Source organism: Rhinichthys klamathensis, unplaced genomic scaffold, assembly GCF_029890125.1.
Source record: "Rhinichthys klamathensis goyatoka isolate OS25496 unplaced genomic scaffold, OSU_Roscu_1.1 h1tg000722l_1, whole genome shotgun sequence".
NCBI classification, from domain to species: Eukaryota; Metazoa; Chordata; class Actinopteri; order Cypriniformes; family Leuciscidae; genus Rhinichthys; species Rhinichthys klamathensis.
This window is the reverse complement of record NW_026607137.1, coordinates 353,012-377,169: the sequence shown is the minus strand read 5'-3', so window position 1 is coordinate 377,169 and position 24,158 is coordinate 353,012. Positions and strand designations below refer to the sequence as shown.

Genomic DNA, 24,158 nt, shown 5'->3' with positions numbered 1-24,158 from the left:
GCTCTGCACGCTATTATAGCAAGTAATATTCTTAGTTTCTTATAATTGTTAAAGGTCAACTCTCCCAAAAAATGCAACCTAGGGCCTTTTTGTGAATCTACCCGAGGCAGACCTTTGTTTAAAAGCATAATTATGATGGAAACGCCAGTATTAAGATTGACCGTATTTTAGCTGTTGTTGTTTCCGGCCGCCGGTTTCTTGTCAGTCAAAAATAGTCGAAAAAATACTATTTGAACTGTGTATTATAACAAGTTGATTGGAGTTGAGACTCCAGCATAAAAATTGTACCACTGTTTTACAATATAAATCCCACAATGGCAGCAGTTTCTTAATTTTTATAAGATGTGCACATTAAACACCCAAAATGAAAGCAGGACTTATTAATATTTCGAATTTAATTAACGTTACCCGACAAGCCTGTTTAATCTGTCTGCTACCGTCTATATTGTGATCACAGAACAGCGTCATACAGCGACCATTTTAGCTTTTATTCTAAAAGTGTGCACATTCAATTAAATATATAGGCTACATTCTTGATGTTTAATTTTAAATAAATCTTTAATAAATGTCTATTTTGTCACAGAACAACTAGTTTTCACTGAATTATGATATCTGAGAAGCTTTAACACCATCTCGGCAACCCTTTGGATTCCTGTGCTATTTTTTCCTTTCTTTATTTAGTGCTAATTCAAAAACAACTGCACAAAAGATACCCAATATAGTTACACTTTAGAATACTGTTTCAAATAATTAGTAATTCCTTTTGATGGATTTGGTAACACACATGTACAGTATTTTAAACGTTTACAGGGGTAAGTCGTGATTTTATTGCCTTCTGAATCCATAATGTCAGTGTATTGTATTGTATGTATTGTGTATCTATCTAGTGTATGACTCGATACACAATACACATAGATTACTACTTCTGATGTAAAATAGCCATCGATTAACCTATGGCTGCACGATTTGGGAGGAAATGTAATTGTGATTATTCAGGTTAATTTTTTTGTGTTGTCTCCCCCATAATGATAATCTTGTTTTTCCTTAGGTTGGCATGGTGGACTCACTCTCGCTGTTATCCAAGGTAAATTATCAACACTATCACCCCTTAAATGTGTTTTATTTAACTAAATACATCATAATCAGCTAAAAAGCATGCGCAGGTCACTTTACTTCCTGAACAAGTGCGTAGCCGAGTCCGTGTTGCTTTCACATTCACGCGAACCGCAGCACGGATCAAGTGCAACCGAACTCAGAGCGCCTCCTCCAGGCAGTCTCGGGTTCGGTACCCCAGTGCGCACCCGGGTCCGCATGACAGCGTTCACATTAGCGATTTTTCATGCAAACAGTGCTCCGTTCCGAACTAAACTGCCAGTGTGAAAGCACCCTAGACTTTTCAAGTAAGCCAACTGAAGTAGCCTACTGTACACGTTAGCGCCTATTTGTTTACGCTAGGAATTCGCAGGCTAAGTGACTGAGGGTGCTTTCACACTGGCAGTTTAGTTCGGTAACTAACTAACATTAGCCCAGTGCATAACAACAATCGTTGATTGCTGAACAGAAATCGTGTCAGATGTGGAGTGAAAAATGTCAAGGTGGAGATAACTGCTTTGCTGCAAGGGCTCAAATATGGAATTTAATCTCACTCTAATGCTCTTTTATGTATTTTTCAGGAGGCTTGAAAAAAAATGCCCTTACAAACCAAATTGCCAGAAGAGACGCAGAAAAGGCAGTGTCAAAGTGGCTAATCGGTGCCAGGGACTGGGGAAGAAAGCGTACTGCGAGGGCACATGGTGGAGAGCAAGATGGGTAAAAGTCTTAAGATATGCTTGTTTTTATATGGAAATACAAACTTTAAAAAGACAAGAATGATTGTAGCCAAAAGATATTGAATCAGGGGTTTTCAAACTTGTCCTGGGAAACCTCAGCACTGCACACCCACTTCAGATCTAGCAGTTTCTACTAATGAGCTAATGTGATGAATCAGGTGTATTAGATGTGGGAGACATACAAAGTCTGCATCCGAAAACTTAGGCAGCTGACTCATTGCCTTGCTGCCTTATCAGGCAATGTCTTAGCAGGCAGCGTTTACACACTAAGGTGCCTCACAAAACTGATTTTAGACAGACTTATGAGGCAGCATAATGGTTTAACAACAAAGTGAACATTTAATGACTTGAATATTGAAATTACTTCAAAAGAGGTAAAAATGGGTCAAAATGTACATTTTGTGCATTCAATATGTGCAGATGGTGTTCCAGGACAGGTTTGCAAACCCCCTTATCTTGATAAACTTGATGTGGGGCACCAAAAGGCTAACCTGACACATCTGTTTGAACTGTGAAAAGGAATTAAAAAAAGTGGCATAATGGTTGATTCATTCATTTATTTTCTCTTTTCAAAGGACCGTTGGGAGAGCGACGACAGAGGAGTGAGAAGCTGTTTTGGAAATTGTCAGGAGCTTTAACTTTTTTTATAGTTAACATTTTGATACTTGTGTTTTATAAAGTTGTAAATGTGCAATGTTCTAATAGTCATGTTAAAATTGTTATTATAACTTGCTTAATAAAGTAAAGCATGAACTACTGCTTCTGTTCATTGAATACCTTTAACATTTTAGTGTAGTTTAGTGGATTACATGTAATGTTTGTATTTAGGGGTTTACTGTAAAATAAGGTAACCCAAACAAACAAATATAGTAGCCCATATATATACCTGTTGTGGCCCATAAGAGCCCTAGATAAGACCTATCTGGGTCCCATCAACAACCCATGTGGGCAGACTCCTGTAGGCCCTAAATGGGAGCTACCTAGGTTACCCATATGGGCCCGATATGGAGCCCATCAAGATCCCATCATCAACCCATCTGGGCTAACCCATGTGGGGCCTCCATGGAAACTGAGGACAAAATTACCTGGGTCCCAGTTGGGTAGCCCAGGTGGGCCCCAGATATCAGCCCAAGTACAACCCCTTTGGGCCCCACATGGGTGTGTTGGCTGGGACATATCCCTGAGATGTTCCCTTTCGAGGGAATGTCAATGCTGCCTCATTATGTTGAAACTATGGGGACATTAATATCCACTATGCCATACTGAATGAATGCCTGCACCACAGGTTGTGAAAACTATACACAAGCACAAAACTGTAGTTACAGGAATGAATCAACCCAAAAGGATTTGCGATCCAGGGGTTGAATTCACATCCACACTGTAAAACCTAATGAATTTGTGCGGAGAGGACTAGCCTGCCACAGCTCAAACATCTTGCAAAGGCACACCTCTCGCAACGCCTTTGAGGCAGCCACACTCGGAGTAGAATGGGCTCTGACGGCAAGAGGCGAAGCGATACTGCGTGACTTGTAACCATATCCAAAACCCAATGTGATATACCGTAAAACTTCAAATAATGGCCAAATCCCAAATAGACGCCTGTCTCTTTTACACGCCTGGTGTGGCGACAGGTTTGGGTAAATAAAGGCCGGTCTCAAATAGAGGCCAGGTCTGTTTTTTAGTTTCGGGTTGTATTTAATCCTCTATAACCGTCAGATCGTCCGCTTTTTGGCGGCCGCCAAAGCAAATTGTTGTCCCTCCAAAGCCTTTTTTGATCGATGAGTGATGTAGAATAACTGGTGCGCCTGACAGGGCGCGTTACGAGCAGAGAGAGAGAGCGCCCCGGCCGCGCGCGCGCACTCTCACGTCTTCAAACAACACGAGCGCTGTCTTGCTCTCTCTCCCTCGCGCATATTAATCAAAATCAATTGACGCGATAGTAAAAGGTCGGCGGACCGCAGTTTCACGTGGAGCATTTGGAGATTTTTAGAGATTAGAGACAGGCCTACTCAATGAAAACATCTCAACACTAAATTATAAAGGCCTGTCTCATATAGACGCCTGTCTCAAATACAAGCCGGTGCAGTTCGACGATTTGGGAAAATAAAAGCCCGGGCTACTATTTGAAGTTTTACGGTAGTCTGTTTGGTAGCGGTGAAACACCGATTACCCCCCCCCCCCCCCCCCCCCCCCCCAAAATGCCCCCTTAAGAGCATAAAGTATCTGAGTAGAGGGGATTAAGAATGATATCATTAAGCCAAAGCATTAAGAATGGACAGAAGGTCCTGACTCTCATATAAAATCCAAGGATGTCCTTCGTAAAAACAGTAGGGGTTTAACCCCAGCAATACTGCAATGCTCTTCTGGCTGGCCCACATCACACCTCTCTTCATCTCTCTGCACTGGCTACCACTTGCTGCTCGCATCAAGTTCAAGGCATAGATGCTTGCTTACAGATCTACCACATGGTCAGCACCCTCCTACTTCCACTCACTCTTATGAGTCTACACCCCTACCAGGTACCATCACAGAGAGGTACAAAATCACTCTCCAGAACATTTTCGTTCACTGTTCCTTGCTGGTGGAATGACCTCCCCGCCTTCATCCGGAATGCAGAATGCCTGACAATATTTAAAAGACGCCTAAAACTTCATCATTAAAAAAAACTATGCTTTCCTTTATTCCCTCTCTATTCTATCTTATGCTACACTAAGCAATGTCTTAAACTTGTATTTTGAGCACTTGTGTTTATTTGCCTCTTCGCAATGAATTGCTTGCTGTATTCCTAATTTGTAAGTTGCTTTGGATAAAAGCGTCTGCAAGATGAATAAATGCAAATGTAAATGTATCCTGGCCAAATTTGCCCATTGGCCTCTGTCCACCATCATGGCCTCCAAATCATCCCTATTTATACTGATTGGCATGAAGCATGAACACTTTGTCTCCTCTCCACCAATAAACTGGTGTGTGGTGGGCATTCTGGCGCACTATGGCTGCCGTCGCATCATCCAGTTTGATGCTGCACATTGGTGGTGATTGAGGAGATCCCCCCTTCCATGTAATGTGCATGTAATAGAGGGTGGAACCACTTGTTCTTGAGCCACCACTTGAAGGGCCTCATGTGCAGCATGTCCAACTGTATTACGTTGGTGGCAGCGGCCATTAGACCCAAAAGAGTCTGGCATTGATGGACAGAAATTTCCTGACCCAGTTTTAAGCTGCCCACCATAGCGAGAATAAACTCTACTCAAACGGGAGACATCTGTGCCCACATCGTAGTCGAGTCCCAAACTACACTGAGAAAAGCAGTCGTCTAATTTGGAGAAAACTGATTTTTCTTGTGGTTTAATCTTAAATCTAAGTACCTTAGATGAGTGAAGACGATGTCGCAATGCCGAACCACCAACTCTTTCGAGCCAATATTAGCCAGTCGTTTATGTAATTTAGTACACATATGCCCAGGAGTCATAATGGAGCCAGAGCTGAATCCATACACTTGGTGAAGTTGCGAGGAGACATGGCCAGGCTGAAAAGAACCCGATATTGCTAAACTTCGCCCCCGAAACTTAATGTGCACAGGCATATCTCTATATGAAAGTAGGTGTCCTTCAAGCCAATCCTCAGATTGAATTTAAGGTACAATTAGCATCAACATTAACATCTTGAACTTGTAAATCTGCAGAATACGGTTCAAAAGACTTAGATTGAGGATGGGACGCAACCCTCCATCCTTCTTAACCCTCTGGGGACCAAGAACGCACCCGTGCGTTTTGGCAGATTTTTTTTCACATAGCAGAAAAATAGACTTAAACTACTCCATCATTTCTGGTCATACAGAGTTATGAAACATATAAAAAAAACCTGTTAAATGTCTACTTTTTTATGTGCCCACCTACAATCGAAATAAAATATTGTGCTTTTGTAAAATAAAGAAAATAAACAGGGTGTGCGTTCTGCCTCTCCGTGTCCGTGAACTTTTTTTCTGGAGCACGTCTCTGAACTTAAACAAAACTCAGCTAATACTATTCACCCAGACATGAGCAATATATGTTTATGATCATTTAAGTTTGTACTTTTAAATTATCTAATTTAAAACTAAAATAAATATTCCCTGTTTATGTAATCTATATAAAAAGAGAGAGGTGTCAGCCGTTCTCATTATCGTTCTCGCATCTCATTATTCCGCTAATGTGACACGCCCACGGAGAGCGCGCGCTATTCAAACGCTAATGATCTGAAGCAACACATTGAGACGTGTAAACGCCCACACAAACTCTGTAAACACACTATATTTAGTCAGATCAATGTACTGTCGTCTTGCGCGGCTGTGAGGAATAATCCTGGGACATTTACCTACCTCAGAACAAGTGCTGGTTTATTTTCACTTCGAGGAGCGAGCTGAACTGTAAGTGTTTTATTCTTGTGGTTTGTTCTAATCGCGATATATAATAACGTTTAGTGTCTGTAAACGCAAAAATAGCCTACCGTTTAAATTTGAATCATGTTTCTGTGTGTGTGTGTGTGTGTGTGTGTGTGTGTGTGTGACTAGTTTAGGATAGATTATAAAGTTTTAACTCTAAAATAGACATCAAATAAGCTTTTGTTAGCAGTTTCTGCTCATATGTTAAATATATAGTATGTTTTGTCAAAAATAAACTTATCAACTGTTATAGTGTTTGTTCCAGCTAGGCTATATCAAAATAATGATTTCTTAACTTTGAAATATGTATAATAAAATGTATTGGCCTACTTTAAAAAATAATACTTTATAAGAGATTTATGGAAAAAGACAATTTTCTTTTCAAGATGTTTCCAACTCTAACTTTGAACCAATTCTATTGAATGGCCCATTTAACCTATTTGAACAGGATTTGTTTCCAGGTATGACTAAAAATGTGCTTTTGACTTTCATTTATATTTTGATTATTTATATATATATATATATATATATATATATATGTCTGTGTGTGTGTATATATGTATATATATTTTCCTTGCATTCTTTCTTGTGACACACCTGAATGAAATGAATGCATCTTTGTCTTCTCAGGTGAGAATCACCTAATTATACATGAGGGGGTTGGGCCGTTCACGCCCATTCGCATATTGCCTTTCAAACAAAAAAATGTTTTTCACAATTTAAAGCAATCTATGGTTTTATGTGAATGGTTAGGCAGGATGATTTTCAGATCATTTTGAAGCAAATACTCTAGGCCACAACATCCATTAGTCAAAAGTCTTGTGGACACATATTTAGTATGTGTTTTGTGGCCTTATTTCAGAAACTTTAATTTTTAGTTTTATCAATAAACATGCATAAACAATATTCTCTCAAAAATACAAACATGTACATACATGTTGCTCACATATTATGGTAGCCCTGTTTGTGCTAAATAGAGTGTAATTTCACCTGTGCCATTAATATGTTTATAAGCAACTGAAAAAAGCACAAATGTCAGGGCATGTCAAAACATCTCAAGGACCCCAAAAACACCTTGGTCCCCAGAGGGTTAAGAACCAGAAAATAAATGCTGTAAAAACCTGAGACTCTCATTGGGAGGGGAATATGTTCTATGATCCCTTTGTCCAAAAGAGTCTGTAACTCCTGTGTTAACAACAGAATCTGATCTTGTTTCACTGTGGGCTTGAGCAAGCCATTGAAAAGAGGAGGACGAGACTTTATCTGAATTCTGTAGCCTTTTTCTATTTTCGCAGAACCCAAGGAGAGACGTTCAGCAGAAATGGTCAAACTCTCTGAAAGGAGAATCAGTTTGGTAATCTTGTCTTGTTGAGTGGGGAGTGGAGACGAGTGGAGATGCCCAGGCAGCAATGACTGTGCTGAGATCTGCTTTTAGACCCAAAAGGCTGGGATTCTGTGTGGCGCCTAGGCCCTCGGCCCTTGGCCCTTGCGAGGGGGACAAAAGCTTCCACACTGGCCTTCTGTTCCACCCTCCAAGAGTTCTGCCCAGGACAAGAGGTTGAGGCCGTAGGCTGCTGAAGTGCCTCAGATTGCTTTTTGGCTGCCTGAAACCTATCAACTTTGGTATTGACCATGTCGCCGAATAGGCCAGACAGGGGCATCCAGTAAAAATCCAGACCCTTCAGCAGGCCAGCCTGGTAGGCATGACCCACTGCTTCATAAGCCTTGCCAACCAAAGCAGATGTGATACAACATGGCCTTGAAGGCAAGGCAGTCTTTTTTAATGATGACGCCGAGGAGGGAGAGAGATAGCCCGCGACTTTCCCCACAACATGTGGTATTGAATTATACCCGTGCTTACTCGACTTTCCCATAGCATCAACACAATGACGCAGCATTGAAATTACCTTAAATGGGAGCTGCACCTAATATTTTTACACCCTTGCCTTGGTCCAAACAAACAATTGAAGGTCCTGTTGGTGGATAATAGTTTTTTTTTTTTTTACTCTCTCAGTCAAAATATATGTACATATATTCACATTACGTAAGATGGATATCCAGTGTTTCCCCTACAATGTATTTAGCAGCGGCGCAGCGCCGGCACTGGATTTTCAGTGCCGCTGCAAAATCTTCACATGATCAGTAATATCACAACATTCACTTACACACCTAAAAACACTGAGGGCCCTATCTTGCACTCGGCGCAAATGACTTTGTACACTGACGCATGTATCATTCCTATTTTGCACCCGCGCAAAGCGGACTTTTCCCTCCACAGACGCACGTCGGTTAACTAAGAAATACACTTGCGCTCCCCGGGGCGGTTCAGCGCAAAGAGGAGGCGTGTTCCGGCGCAAACTTTCCCTCATGCTATTTTGCTGTTCTATAAAACAATTGCGCCACTGACCAGAAAAAAACTAGTCTAAAGTCAGTGGCGCGTTGCGCGTTGTTCATTATGCTATTTTAAGGGCGCATGCTTGGCCATAATCAATGTAGCGTGTGCAAAACGCGCATACACGTTGATTCTCTCATGTAACCAGCAGTTTTCATTTTTGCAAATCATACATTATTACGATAGATAGATAGATAGATAGATAGGCAATTTATTATAAAAGCATACATGTAGCTTACACATTAACCCAAATTATCATACGCCTGTTTAACAGAAGTTAATTTGGGTGGGTTTCTCCATCCCCAATGTCACTTCTCTGTGTTTTACGGGCCTGACAAGAACGTTGCTCTCCTCGGCTGTGAACCGCTCCTGGCGCGCGCCTGGCAAATCCGCCGTTATAATAGGAATCCGCTTTAGAACAAGCGCGCCTGCTCTTAAAGGGAATGTGAGATGATGCTCTGATTGGTTTATTTCACGTTACGCCCAAACCACACCTATGAATAATGAAGCTACTTCAGACCAACCCCTTTTAGATTTGCGCCAGGCGCAAGAGGCATTTATCCCGCCGGGAAAATAGCAACAGCGCCGGGATCCGCCCACAAAGTTACTTGCGCTTTGCGCTTTGACACTTGCGTTTCAGATCGTTAAAATAGGGCCCTGAGACATGGCGACCGCCGGCGCTGCTAATGCGGTGGCTCTGAATCCACTTGTTGACAAGAAAGAAGGAAAGAGCCACATATGGAAATATTTTCGATTAGGCTAATGTCACGTTGCCATAAGGGGCCATTCACATAGCGCATTTTTCTGCGCGTGCAAATTCGTTATTTCAAATGTAGGCGCACGGGAAGCGCGCTCGTTTTTCCAGGCCACCTCTGTTCATGGTTGCATAGCAACGACAGACGCCACGGGAGAGCAAGCGCTTTTGGAAAGGAGAAAGCGGCGCTCTCCATGAGGACGAGGAAGTATCAGCAAAGAATTAATTGATTTCTAGCCCTTGCATTAGCTTTACTACTAGATATATTTATGGAGATGAGAAATAAAAAGCCGCACTGTACAGCTATGATCAGCTGTTCGGCCGAGCTTTCGATGTTGTTACGGAAAGGCCGAAGCTGATCGGTTGGTTTTTGTCACATGGCCTGTTGAGATGAGATGTTGCGATGTTTTCATCTCGCCACGCGCGCGTACAATTGAAATAACGAATTTGCGGGCAAAAAACGCGATATGTGAACGACCCCTAAAGTGGACTCGGGTGCGGTTGTATTGGGGTAGTTTTACGAGTAGGAGTACATGAGCACAGTATCAGACCGACACCCGAGTACTGTTTATGTCATTATTAGTCCGTCAGAAAAGCAGTTCTAGGCTTATTCTTGGCTGGATAACTCTTAGCAGGTTTAAAAAGCCTTTTAAAATTAAATATGAACACAGTTTTGGATTAAATAAAAGTACAGTCAAGTCAAATAAAACACGTTTTATCTCCTGTATTGTTTGGTAACACTACAATAAGACACCATTCTTTAACATTACTTAATGCGTTATCTAACATCAACACATTGAGTGAACAATATATTTTTACAATATGAATTAATGTTTGTGAATGTTATTTAATACAAACACTTGATTGTTCATGTTTGTTCACTTCATTCATTGTGCATTAAATAATGTTAACATAAAACTTTTGATTTTAAAAATGTTAGAAAAATTAAGTGCTCACAGATTGGGTGTGGCCTTTGCCATTAAGATAAAATTTTCAATAAATTCTAAATAATCTTTTTCTGGGTTGTGCCATTTCATTTTCCCCCTATCAATATCTACCTTATAGCTGAAAATTAACACAAAACAAAAACGTGAAAAATCCTGTCTAAAATTATAAAATGAAGGTTTCTGTTTGTGACCAGTTCAAGGTACGTGCTGCAATAATCATGCCTTGAATCTGTTGATGGTATGTCATATTTGTATGTCTCAAAATGTCCATTTCTATCCACAAAACTTGCCAGGAGTCATGGTTTAAGGGGTTATTTAAAAAAAAAATTCTTCCGGAGGTACATGCCCCCGGACCTCCCCCCCGCGCGCGACTTGGTAACATCCTCCGGCACGTGACAGCACCGCTGCTGGAAAAATTTCTAGGGGAAACACTGATATCTATTGGTAAAAGAGAGACTAATGGTGTATTCACACCAGGAAAGTCCGATAGTTCACTTGCTTTGGTCCGGACCAAATAATTTTTTTTTTTTTTTTTTTTTGGAACGGTTCGCTTTCACACTGCTCTTTTTGCAAGTGAACCAAAATTTGTAAACAAAACCACACGTGTGCTAAGGTCGTCCATTCATTGGACAAGGATTCTCAAGTAGGGAAATCAGGAAGTGCAAAAAAGGCTTAACGTAAATTAACGCAGCATCATCCTTGTATTGTAACTATCGTTACATTATATGAACTGCAAATGTTTTTTTTGCATCTATGTGCGATTAGACTAAAGAGAACGCTCTGTATGTGAATGTCCTGATGCACACACTCATTCATTCATTCATTCCATTCCAATGATGCACACACGACGCGCAGAAAGACGCACAACAGATGTAATGTAGTAGGCTACAACAGATCACTTTCCCATAACGCAACTCCGACTACGGAAGCCTGTTAACTCAAAGGCGCAGTGCTTTCTTGCAATTGGGTCGGTTCATGTTCACACCGTAAACGAACCGTACCAGAATTCGTTTGGAACCGTACCGAGACCACCTCTTCAGCTGGGTCTCAGTTCGTTTGTTTGGTCCGCACCCGAGTTCGATTGCTGTATTCACACCTGCCCAAAAGGTCCGTACCAAGGGGGGAAACGAACTAGAGTTCGATTCAATCGAACCAAACAAGGCAGGTGTGAATACACCCTAAGTTTGTAAGCATGATCCTTCAACAGAAGCCATTGTTTCCAGAGCCATATGGGTCACTGCATTATCATGCTAAACCTCCAACTGCTAACATTTTGAATATCTGAATTTAGAGATACTTACCGGGAGCCCTGGAACTCCCCGAGGACCATCTTTGCCTGTGTCCCCTGGGGGTCCTCTGGGGCCTGGGGGACCTGGAGGCCCAGGAGGTCCTGGGGGCCCTGCTTGACCCTGGTCACCCTGTGTAAGTAATAATATACATACGTCAAAGTCAATGATAAAACATACATTAACGTTGTTTGTATACAGTGAAAGGGAGAAACAGATTGAAAGGTCATTGATAAGCTAACAAAGAGAATCTTGAAGAACATCTCTTATTTCACAGTAGGGGTGGGCGATATGACCAAAATCTTATTTCACGGTATGAGAAATTTTATTTTACGATATCGATACATATCTTGATATAGATATTTTTATTTTAAAAATAAGAACAAAGAAGGACATTACAAACAGTAGGACAAATACAATAGACCAAAGATACAAGTTAAATAAACTTTATGTTTTTCAGCTACAGTAAGTTTAACATGTACTAAGAAATACTGTGTATGTCAGTGTCACGATTAGCCACGCACTTCCTGAGTTAACTTGGACCACATTTCCCATCATACACCTCCCTGGACTGATTACACCAAACACCATACACCTGCACTGATTACACACACACCTGCACTTCATTTACACACACATAAAAGCCACTTCCACACACCACTTCTCTGCGAAGTCTTGACTTTCCTGGCTGTCATTCTGAGCGTTTATCATTGTGGATTGTTTGTTGACTTGATGTCCACCGTAGCACAACCCCCGCTGATGTCAGTGCGGAGGTTCAAGAAGACCGTCGTTCCAGGGCCCCGTCTCCCAGAGCCTGTCCAGCCAGAGCCTGTCCAGCCAGAGCCTCGTCACGTCTCAGCAGAGCATCCAGAGCCTCGTTGCGTCTCAGCAAAACTTCCAGAGCCTCGTCGCGTCTCAGCAGAGAGTCCAGAGCCTTCGCCGCTGGTCCCGTCCAGTCCAGAGCCTTCGCCGCTGGTCCCGTCCAGTCCAGAGCCTTCACCGCTGGTCCCGTCCAGTCCAGAGCCTTCACCGCAGGTCCCGTCCAGTCCAGAGCCTTCACCGGTGGTCCAGTCCAGAGCCTTCACCGCTGGTCCAGTCCAGAGCCTTCACCGCTGGTCCCGTCCAGTCCAGAGCCTTCACCGCTGGTCCCGTCCAGCCCAGAACCTGCACCACAGACTGTTCACGTCACGTCTGCCCAGCCAGAGACTGTTCACGTCACGTCTACCCAGCCAGAGACTGTTCACGTCACGTCTGCCCAGCCAGAGACTGTTCACGTCACGTCTGCCCAGCCAGTGTCTGTTCACGTCACCTCTGCCGACCCAGTGTCTGTTCACGTCACCTCTGCCGACCCAGTGTCTGTTCACGTCACCTCTGCCGACCCAGTGTCTGTTCACGTCACCTCTGCCGACCCAGTGTCTGTTCACGTCACCTCTGCCGACCCAGTGTCTGTTCACGTCACCTCTGCCGACCCAGTGTCTGTTGACGTCACCTCTGCCGACCCAGTGTCTGTTGACGTCACCTCTGCCGACCCAGTGTCTGTTGACGTCACCTCTGCCGACCCAGTGTCTGTTGACGTCACCTCTGCCGACCCAGTGTCTGTTGACGTCACCTCTGCCGACCCAGTGTCTGTTCACGTCACCTCTGCCGACCCAGTGTCTGTTCACGTCACCTCTGCCGACCCAGTGTCTGTTCACGTCACCTCTGCCGATCCAGTGTCTGTTCACGTCACATCTTCCGAGCCAGTGTCTCCGGACAAGAGGGCCGAGCCAGTGTCTCCGGACAAGAGGGCCGAGCCAGTGTCTCCGGACAAGAGGGCCGAGCCAGTGTCTCCGGACAAGAGGGCCGATCCAGTGTCTCCGGACAAGAGGGCCGATCCAGTGTCTCCGGACAAGATGGCCGATCCAGTGTCTCCGGACAAGATGGCCGAGCCGGTGTCTCCGGACAAGATGGCCGAGCCGGTGTCTCCGGACAAGATGGCCATTCCGGTGTCTCTTCCTGAGCCGGTGTCCGTTCCTGTTCCCGAGCCTGTGTCCGTTCCTGTTCCTGAGCCTGTGTCTTTGTCTGTTCCTATTCCCGAGCCATTTCCTGAGGCGGTTCCTGTTCCTGAGCCGGTTCCTGTTCCTGAGCCGCCATGGTCTTCACCGCCGTGGCCGCCCGAGAGGTCTTCACATCGTCTCCTCCCTGGCCGCCTGAATGGTCGTCTCCGCCCTGGTCGCCTGCACAGCCTGCTCCGCCCTGGTCGCCTGCACAGCCTGCTCCGCCCTGGTCACCTGCACAGCCTGCTCCGCCCTGGTCACCTGCACAGCCTGCTCCGCCCACGCTCCACGACCCAGGTCCGCCCACGCTCCACGATGGGACCATTGCATACCCTGGTCCCGTTCCCCTGCATGGACCTGGCCCTCCATCCCTCCCCCAAGACCACCTTCGCTTCACCACCCTCCTGAACTCTTGTTTTTGAGCGTCTGGAAGCCGCTCTTAAGGGGGGGGGGGGCTCTGTCACGATTAGCCACGCACTTCCTGAGTTAACTTGGACCACATTTCCCATCATACACCTCCCTGGACTGATTACACCATACACCTGCACTGCACTGATTACACACACACCTGCACTTCATTTACACACACATAAAAGCCACTTCCACACACCACTTCTCTGCGAACTCTTGACTGTCATTCTGAGCGTTTATCACTGTGGATTGTTTGTTGCCTTGGACTGTGTACCCCGTTCTGATTGTTCTCTGCCTACCTCGACTTGGATTGTTACTGGACCTTGCTTCTCACCACCATTGCTTGTTATCTGGTTTGTCTCTGCCTTTTCTCCATTGCCCTGTTTGCTGATGTTGATCCCTGCCTTTCTGACTACTCTAATGAAAGCTGCATATGGATGCCCTTGTGTCTGCTGACACATAACAGTCAGCCAGCGCAAGCACCAACTGCACAGAGTTCTTTTTCACAGCTAATTGCGCTTAAGAACTTTATCAAACAGCATAAACGTTCCGAATTCGTGATTTCGTGATTCGTGAATTCATGCGGTCTAAGAGAGGCGGCTTTCTGTGTGCGTGCTTCAGCTGTGTCAGTCAGCGTGAGCACCAACCGCATTGAGTTCTTTTTCAAATCTTATTGCGCTCAACATCAAGCAAGTCCCACTCTATATTTTCTCATTCATGCATGTTTCTTTAACACTCTTATGCATATATAACTTTAAGTAGTACTGTGCTATGCGGATATATTTACATACTGCAAAATGAACGATATAGTGAAATCTCTATATAATCTCGATATAGACAGACACTTTATACCGTGGTCACGATATATACTGTCATACCACCCAGCCCTATCTCACAGTATTAAATCAAACAATTTTAGCATATGGCAGCAGATGTAATATTTGGTCTCTGTATTAATCCAATCAGTTATGATGATACAGTTCAGTTCTACTATGAGAATTCACAATTTTGCAGCATTATTGCTTCTAATTATCTCCAGATTATTTTTAACCCTGCCTAGACTGAGTATGAACCATCATGTTTATCAACACTTACTTTTCATTCATGTTAAGCACTTGAGCTGGTTGTAATGGGCAACAGAAAGAATCATCTGGCCATATTAATTAGAACAATAACATTTGTGATTTATACTTGTGCTTTCAGTTTCCTTATTCTGTATTTTTTCTCTGTTGACAGACAACTTATACATTGTAATTTGTATGAGGTCACTCACCACAAAGATGGCTTGGATCACAGAACTCAGAGCCTCCCTTTTTTGCAGTATTATATATTTATGAATATATAATATGTAAAGTATATCCTGTCAATTTAAAGCTGCAGTCTGTAGTTTTTCCTCTTTGTCGCCATCTCTGTTCGAAATCTGCAATTGCAGTTCTCTCAAATTGTTAATGTTAACAACATCAAAGCCCGTCTACGGAAAGCCTTGGCACTTCCTATTAGCCCCATTGTGTATCATCTTGGTTGCAGTTCCATTAGAATTCCACTGGAGGTGATCGCGGGCGAGTGCAGAATGAATGGGAGTCTATGGGACTAGACGGCTAAATGTATCTCTTTCTCCTGCTTGTCGTTGAATCAACATAGATTTTATTGTTGATTCCACAAGTTCAATATAGATTATAGACCAAAAGTCGAATAAATGAGTACTTATGTCCTTTCGATTTCTTACAGGTTGGGCCGTTGTTGGCCGGAACACGCTAGCATTCTGCTATTATGTGACGTCATCACATTTTTGAACGGATATTTAGAACAGATAAGTGAACTTAAAAATGCAGTTTTCAACTGAGTGTATTATCTTAGTCCCCCCTTTTGAATGCAACTTTCAGATTACTTGACAAAAAATTACATCCTGAGAAAAGTGGATTTCTGGGGGTGAAACGCCATAGACTCCCATTCATTCTGCACTCGCCCGCGAGCGCCACCGCATGGACAGAGACGTGTTACTGCAGCCAGTTCAGAACCCGGAAGTAACCAGAGAGTGCCAGTTCTCTCCTATTAGACATTCTCTGACAACATCAGCATTGTGTGACTACATTTAATGCCCTTCCGATATTTATCCTTGTTTTCGTATGGATACTTCGTTGCAGTCTCTTTTTTTTTCTGTAGCCACTCCGAAGTTTTTTGCATTTTACAATGGGTGACTCTCCAGTTGTCACTGGTGATTGTCGTTTGAACCTTTCTGGATCCGCCATCAAATTGATAAGTTTAATTATATCAAGTGCTGTGAGAAAAGGCTATAAATCTCCACCTCCAACATCCTACTAGTCGAGACACCTTCTTTATGTGTACAGATGTGACGTAATGACGCAAAGACATGCTCGAATTTACCACCAGTACTGCTGGAATTAAAAACATTATTACAAGCTTACCATTTTAATCGAGCTAAGGCAAGCAGATAGTTTTGAACACTGGCAGTACTTGCTCAAACATTTATTTTGGATAATTTTTAACCCAAAAAAGTTACAGACTGCAGCTTTAACAAAATTATTTAGTGTTTTTAATTACATAAAAATAATTATTAATATGATTTAAACTAAAGTAGAAATTAAATAATTCTCTTAAATAATGAATGATCTTGTCACAATATCTTAATTGAGACTTTTTTTTTTACTAGCAAACACTAATGTAATTCATTTTAATAGTTTGTCACTAGTCTAGCTGAGGACTGAGGTAAAAGCAGAAGAATGGAGAGCAAATGATGGGCCAAAGATGAGAAGCCCAGTCTGACGAAGCAGTGTGAGAGAGAACAGAATGAGGACAAGCACTACCTTAATGAGTCGACGTTTAATGAGTTGTTGATCAGCAGAAAGAAAGCCATGATTTATCTTAGGGAAGACCATCTGAGCAGGTTTGCGAGGTCAAAAGAGGTCGGAGATCAAAGTTAAGAGAAGTCAGAGAGGAGAGTTGCATGAGGTCCCGGAAAGAGGAAGGGGAAAGGAAAGAAAGATACAAAAATTGATTAGATTAAAGTAATTGAGTCAGAGGACCCAATCCAGTGCCTTCATGCATTAGTAAAAATTGACATTTTCCATGGTGCCAGCAATGGAAGTCTCAACTGCCTTTGGCAGCAAATGTTGTAATTACCCCCTCATGGGTGATAGGACACCTACTCTGACAGAGCTAATCCGAAGAAACATGTCAACTTCTACTCACTGAAAGCACTGTCATCACAGTTTTCTTTGAAGCCAAGGCAGACTCCAGGAATTGCAAACACTGAAACCCATCATGCAGATTTATTTGTCTCTGTCCGTGGACTCTAAATGAGATGTTTACATAGTCAAGCTATCTAATTAAGAGGACACAAATAATTCTGTCACTATAGATTTAAATATCGGGAAAGCGTGGATTTGTGGTGAATCAAAGATATCAGCTCCGAATCTCGCTTCTTTAGTTTAGCATTTAATACGTCTCTTTTGAGTTATTCCATTCATAGAATACAAGCACACAGTGGTCAGAATATTTGGTGGCTAGACATATTAATCTTTTTTTATAATTAGTCACGTATCACTGGTTTATTAGGGGAAATAAACAGTTGCTCTGCTGTGGATGCATAAATTCCTGTCACCACACTGCATAATAATGACAACCCTGGAACTTGGAGAGCGGGTCATAATGAATTAAAGTATTTTTTTGATTGGTTGGAATGGATTTATCAGACAATTGTGTTTGGGCCAAGTCTGCCACTGCATAGGCACAGGGGACAAATGCTCTGTTGATATTTCTCAGTGTGTATAATCCATAGAGTCTGCCTGGGCCGTTTGGCAGAGCCAACAAACCTTCACAGTCAGGATTTGATTGCTGTGTAATGCAGCCAGGGTGGGTAGACCAGGTAGTCCCTGGGGACAAACAGCATAACAATGGCACAATACAAACACAACAGCAAGCATGAAAATAAAAACCATACACTCCAAAGAAGGCTTGCACTTACCTCTTTTTTGCATTTGTTTTGTATCAGTTAGAAGTTGTTGTCTAATTGACAAAGAGGCTTTCACACACTGCTCTGTATTTGTGCTCTTGTATTGTGTCCCAATACCCTTACATTTAAACTTGAATATTGGGCCTCATTCATGAAACTTTCGTAAACATAAGTGGCCATTTGCCTAACAATAAATAAATAAATATTCAATAAATATTCGATTAATGTGTGTCCGTCACAGCATTTTTAGCCAGCTAAAAACAATGCCAGGCGCTCTTCTGATAACGGCCAGCTGGTGACGTTTGAGAGCACTTTGGAAGCGCATCGTTTTTCCAGCTTTTTTGGTTGGTATGATGAAATGGAATGCCAGGAACTAATGTGTTACTAGAATCTAATTTTGAAGAATTTGACTGAATATAAAAATGCCGTAACCAGCAATTAACTTATCAATTGTTGTTGAGTCATTGTACAAGTAGGATTGTTGGTCGGTGTAGTATTTGTCCCAGGCTGGATAAAAAGTGACAGTGACGAGCGCTGCGTTTTACCCAAAGTTGAACAGTTTTCAACTCCCAGCTACAAAAAAAATAAAATAATAAATAAATAAAAATAAAGACAAAAAATAAATAAATAAATAAAATATTGAAATATTATTATGGTACATAGTGCAGCAAAATTCTGTCATTAGTTTGCCCAAAAGAACACAAAACGTTTGAATGTTTTATGCACCATTTTCACGTGGTAGGGAGCTGGTGTAAAAAAAAAAGAAACATTTTGAAAATACGAAAATTTTCATGATTCTGAAAATTTACGTCAGAACAGCTTTACCAACGATTTACATCCAAATTTGTTCTGCTCGTGTTTCATGAATGAGGCCCAATTGTTTTTGTGGTGCAGGATTTGCTATTTGATGCTTAACATCCATCCATTCATTCATGCATCCTCCAAACTGCTTTATCCTCTGCAGGGTCACCGGGAATGCTGGAGCATTTTCCAGCATATCAGGCATATATGGGGGAAAACCCAGGGCAGTCCATCACAGGACACACACACATCCACAGTCTTATTCACACCTACTGACAATAAAGTGTCTCAAATTCACCTATGCTGCATGTTTTTGGATTGTGGGACTTGAACTGGGGGCCTCTTTCCTGAGGCAACAGTTCCACTGAGCCACCATGGTGCTCCATGACTAACATCATAAACCTACTCATAAGACTATTCTTATAATAAAATAAAGAAATAAAGAAATAAACAATATATGGATTAAAACACAGAGAAATACAATGTAATATTCCATCTCACCATGTTATGGGAAGTAATTTGAAATGCATGGCTCATTAAGTAGATGAGAGAGAAGGGGGAAAAAAATATCCATGCCTTAAAATTGGTTGAATATAACTCTACACCCTTGCTTCATTTAGTATATGCGGAACCATGAATATGCAAATTAGCCCCGCCTCCACTCACACAGCTCAGAGATCCACTCAATCAACTTCTCTGTAGTAAACGCTGCACAACGGCAAGTAGAAATACTAGTTTAATTCAGCCATATACTGCAGGGGTTTTCAACCTTTCGGGACATGTGCCCACCTACGTTTATCTAATTTCACACAAGCTCCCCCTACCCCCCCAACTATGAAGGTAAAAGAGTAGCAATACTCGAGAGCACGTAGATGTGAATTTGAGAACTTGTACAATAAATATTCGTACTTGTATGTGAACATTTACACTCACAGCTCGAATGTGAAAACCTGTAAAATAAAAATCAAGTAGTCACAAACATGTAAAATATATTTGCATTTATTCTTACATTCACATTCGCAATACAACCTCAATTAGTCACTTGCAACTTCTCGAATCTGTCACTGCAAATTCAAATTTCGCGCCTTGACTTTTGCTACTCTTTTCGCGATATACAAGGTCCAAAACTAACTTGTGCACTTGCAACTCAGTGGCGGCGAGAGCGGAAGGGGGGCGGGAGCGGGGGTGTTCAAAGGAGCCGTTTTATTGGTGGGCGCCTAGCCAATGAAATGGGACTTCTATTGTACACGATGATGTCACGAAACCCGCCTCCTCGTGGATGTTCTGAAACGCTAACATGGCTTAATGCATTAGACTGATTTAAAAGAAATGAATGATATTATCAAACTTAGTAAACACCATACTAATAATGCATACTACAGAAAAGCAGATGAGCACAGAATATGAACGCAACACGTTAAATTAAGACAGTGGTATTAAAAGACCAAACTCAGGAAACACCAAAAATAAAGCACACAGAAAAGCAATTGAGCAGAATATGAACGCAACTCGTTTAATTGTACGTTAAGCATTTTCCTCTCATAGAAAACCAAGAAAACGCTTAATGAGGCTTAATGGACCAACAGTTATAAAAAAAATGTATTAATAAAACACAGGCAGCTGGTTTATTTGCACTGAACACAAATTTGATTTCTTTCGTCATATTCTGTGCTCATCTGTTTTTCTGTAGTATACATTATTAGTATGGTGTTTACTAAGTTTGATAATATAATTTATGTCAGTCTAATGTATTAAGCCATGTTAGCGTTTCAGAACATCCACGAGGAGGCGGGTTTCGTGACATCATCGCGTACAATAGAAGTTTTCACATCGGAGCTGTGAGTGTAAATGTTCGCGTACACGTACGAATATTTATTGTACAAGTTCTCAAATTCAAATCTACGTGCTCTCGAGTTTTGCTACTAATTTACCTTCATACCCAACAAACGCAAACATCATTGCTACAGTATATTACTTAATATGCTGCATATAGTGTACGTCAGAAAAAGAACAAGGCATCAGTTTACTGTCGGGGATTTTGTGTGTTGCATCGTGTTGCTTGTGTCTTGTGTAAGAAGGGTATTAGTTAAACAGAAACATTAAACATATATACAGCTTACCAAATTAAGTGTGACGGCCTTTGTTATCTCTGGTATTTTTGAATTTTACAAGCCACCCATCCATTTTGTTTTTAATTGTTTTCAGTTGCGCCAAATCTGCCGTAACCATAGCCAACAATTAGCTGGGAAATTAGTCAAATTCCCCCTCTAGTGAATCACTGAAGCTTTGCTATTAAATCTCAAATTTAGAGCTGTTTCACTCAAGTGCTTTTGAGCAAAAAACAACTGAAAACAAAATGGTCGGGTGGCTTGTAAAAGTCAAGAATACCAGAGATGGTAAAGCGATGGAAAAACAGGCACAGCCTTCACACTAAATTTGGTAAGCCGTTTATATTTTTAATGTTTCAGTTTAACTAATACTCTGCCTACACCAGACAGGACGCGATGCAACACACAAAATCCCTGACAGTAAACTGATGCCTTCCTTTTCTAACGTACTCCAAAGCCTCTGCGCTACTTCTGACACGAAGAACAATTGGATTTGCAAATCACTTTGCACTTTGTCGCGTCCAGTGTAGACTATATGCAGCATATTAAGTTCTGTCATGACAACATGACGAGAGATTGGTATAGTAATAGAGATTGGCATGGTAATGGATATGGCAGTGTTAATGTATTTGGTCTAGGTGGAATAGATCTGCTACACTGCTGCTGCTGCTGCTGCAAAGCAAGTACCGAGGCTTTCTACTGCCAATACATTCACAGACATTGATGTGAGCATGCAAGACATGCTGCTGCTGCTGCACATGTAACGTACATGATTTAACCCCCGGAGCAGATCTACACAGGTGGAGCTGGGGAAGGTGGAGGGTTTCTGAAAGCGCCCTGCAGAATGTTGCAGAATTGAATGTTGATCTGCAGCTCATTGGCCGCTGATGCAACAGCAACCAATCAGCTGTGCTATGTAGTTAATGACGTGATTGCTACCAAATGAGTTAAAGACCTATCAGACTGCGCCATCTAGAGTTTCATACCACAACTAGGTAATTCTGTCATGACAACTCTCAGGAGATTGGTATTGTAATAGAGATTGGCATGGCAATGGATGTGGTGTGGTTTGTGAAATTCTACAAAGAGACAATAGGCTTTATGCACAGCTTCACTACTTCCTGAACTTTAACCAGCTCCTTTGTTTCCTGTCTGCCATTATTGGACAAACTGATTAATCCAGGTGTGCCTGATTATTGTTACTGAGGCCAGGCACACCTGGATTAATCAGTTTGTCCAATAATGGCAGACAGGAAACAAAGGAGCTGGCTAAAGTTCAGGAAGTAGTGCAGCTGTGCATAAATCCAATTAAGTTGTCAATGATTTTTTTTCCAACTGAGAATGATTTCTAAGGTTAAGCCTTTTTTTTATCGCGGAAAGATCTGGAAAAGGTTATTCATGCGTTTATCTTCTCGAGATTGCAACTATTGCGACTATTGCAACTCACTGTATTATGGTGTTCAAACTAAAATCTTTGACAGATTACAGATGGTCCAAGATGCGGCCGCAAGACTTTTGACAGGCACTCGTAAATATGATCATATTAACCCGGTATTAAGATCGCTGCTTTGGTTACCAGTTTCTTTTAGGATTCATTTTAAGATTTTATTATTTGTTTTTAAATCTTTACATGGTACAGCTCTTCCGTATATTGCGGACCTGATTCAGGAGCAGAAGTCAAAGATACTTTTACGATTTGGATATCCGCCTGGATACATCTTTTTTTCTCAACCACGTCTTCATCGCAGAGGTGGAGGGCTGGTTGTAGTTTGCCGTGAGACTATTAAAATATCCAAGATTGAGTTACACGATGTTACAACATTTGAATATTTAGCGCTGAAAATGACGGGCCAAACGTCACTGGTGGTAATCTTAATTTACCGACCACCAAAAAGTCCCTCTGACTTTTTTTCTGATATTAGTGAGATACTTACTCTTGTCTGTGCTTGTCATTCATCTGTTATTTTGCTTGGTGATTTTAACATACATGAAAACACTGCACAATGCAAAGAGTTGATGTCAGTATTGGACTGTTTCAACTTGATTCAAAATGTAACTTTTGCCACTCACTCCAGAGGCCACATACTGGATCTCATATGTACATCTGGCTTGAATAATATTCTTGTTAACGGCTCTGATTTTACACTTTCAGACCACAAACTTATAAATTTCAGTTGTAGTTTTCCAATATCTATGTCTCCTCAGAAGAAAATGCTGACCTATCGTAAAATTAACTCTGTTAATTCAACTTCTTTTTCTGCTTCTATAAGGGCTTCTACTTTATCAGAATGTCTACTGTCTAACCATCCATCAGAAATCTGCTGTACTTACAATAATGCTCTGTCTCAAATACTTGATATGCATGCCCCTGTTAAAACTAGACTGGTTCCATCTACTCGTGCCTCACCCTGGTTCACTCCTGAACTTCGGATGATGAAAACTGAGGGTCGCCGTCTAGAAAGACTATACAGGAAAACTGGACTCATTGTGCACTCTTTAGCTTTTAAAGAACACCTGCTCAACTACCGGACCGTCCTTAACAATGCAAGATCCACTTATTTCTCCTCCACTGTTAGGAATTCCTCGTGCAGACCCAAATCACTCTTTGCTATGGTTAACAAACTAACAAATCCACCACAACATGTTATGTCAGGCTCTGTGGAGCTTGTAAATAGCTTCTCTAAATTCTTTTCAGACAAATTGATGTCTATCACTTCTTCCATCACCAAAAACACGCATACAAGTGACTCAAACTTAATGATAACTGGACCAGCCCACTTGTCAAACCCTCTCTCTACTTTTACTCTGACTACTCCTGTTGCCATAAGTGACCTAATTGTGAAGTCAAATTCTACATCCTGCCGGCTCGATCCTACACCTACTGTTCTACTTAAGAAGTGCGTCCTCGAGGTCGCACCATTCATAACTCACATGATAAACTGTAGTTTAGCTCGTGCCATTGTCCCAGCGGAATTAAAAACTGCTGCAGTGACTCCCATTCTTAAAAAACCTGGCCTTGATCACCTAAACATGGACAATTACAGACCGATATCAAACCTAACATTCTTAAGCAAAATCCTTGAAAAGGTTGTTGCTTCTCAATTACGCTCTTATTTGGATATGAATGGTCTTTTTGAACCTTTTCAGTCGGGTTTTCGCCCATCTCACAGCACTGAAACTGCTCTTCTGCGTGTGGTTAAC

At 41.9% G+C, this 24,158-nt stretch overlaps 1 protein-coding gene across 1 annotated transcript in view; it reads right to left on the bottom strand.

Annotated features, from left to right (window-relative positions):
- Positions 1-24,158, bottom strand: part of LOC130077182 (collagen alpha-1(XXV) chain) — a 295,172-nt gene that overhangs the window by 106,894 nt on the left and 164,120 nt on the right. The window contains exons 3-4 of the mRNA XM_056242326.1: positions 16,901-16,972; positions 11,644-11,760 (exon numbers count right to left, since the gene is read on the bottom strand). Of these exons, the coding sequence (XP_056098301.1) occupies positions 11,644-11,760; positions 16,901-16,972 (189 nt within the window). The remainder of the gene's footprint in view (positions 1-11,643; positions 11,761-16,900; positions 16,973-24,158) is intronic.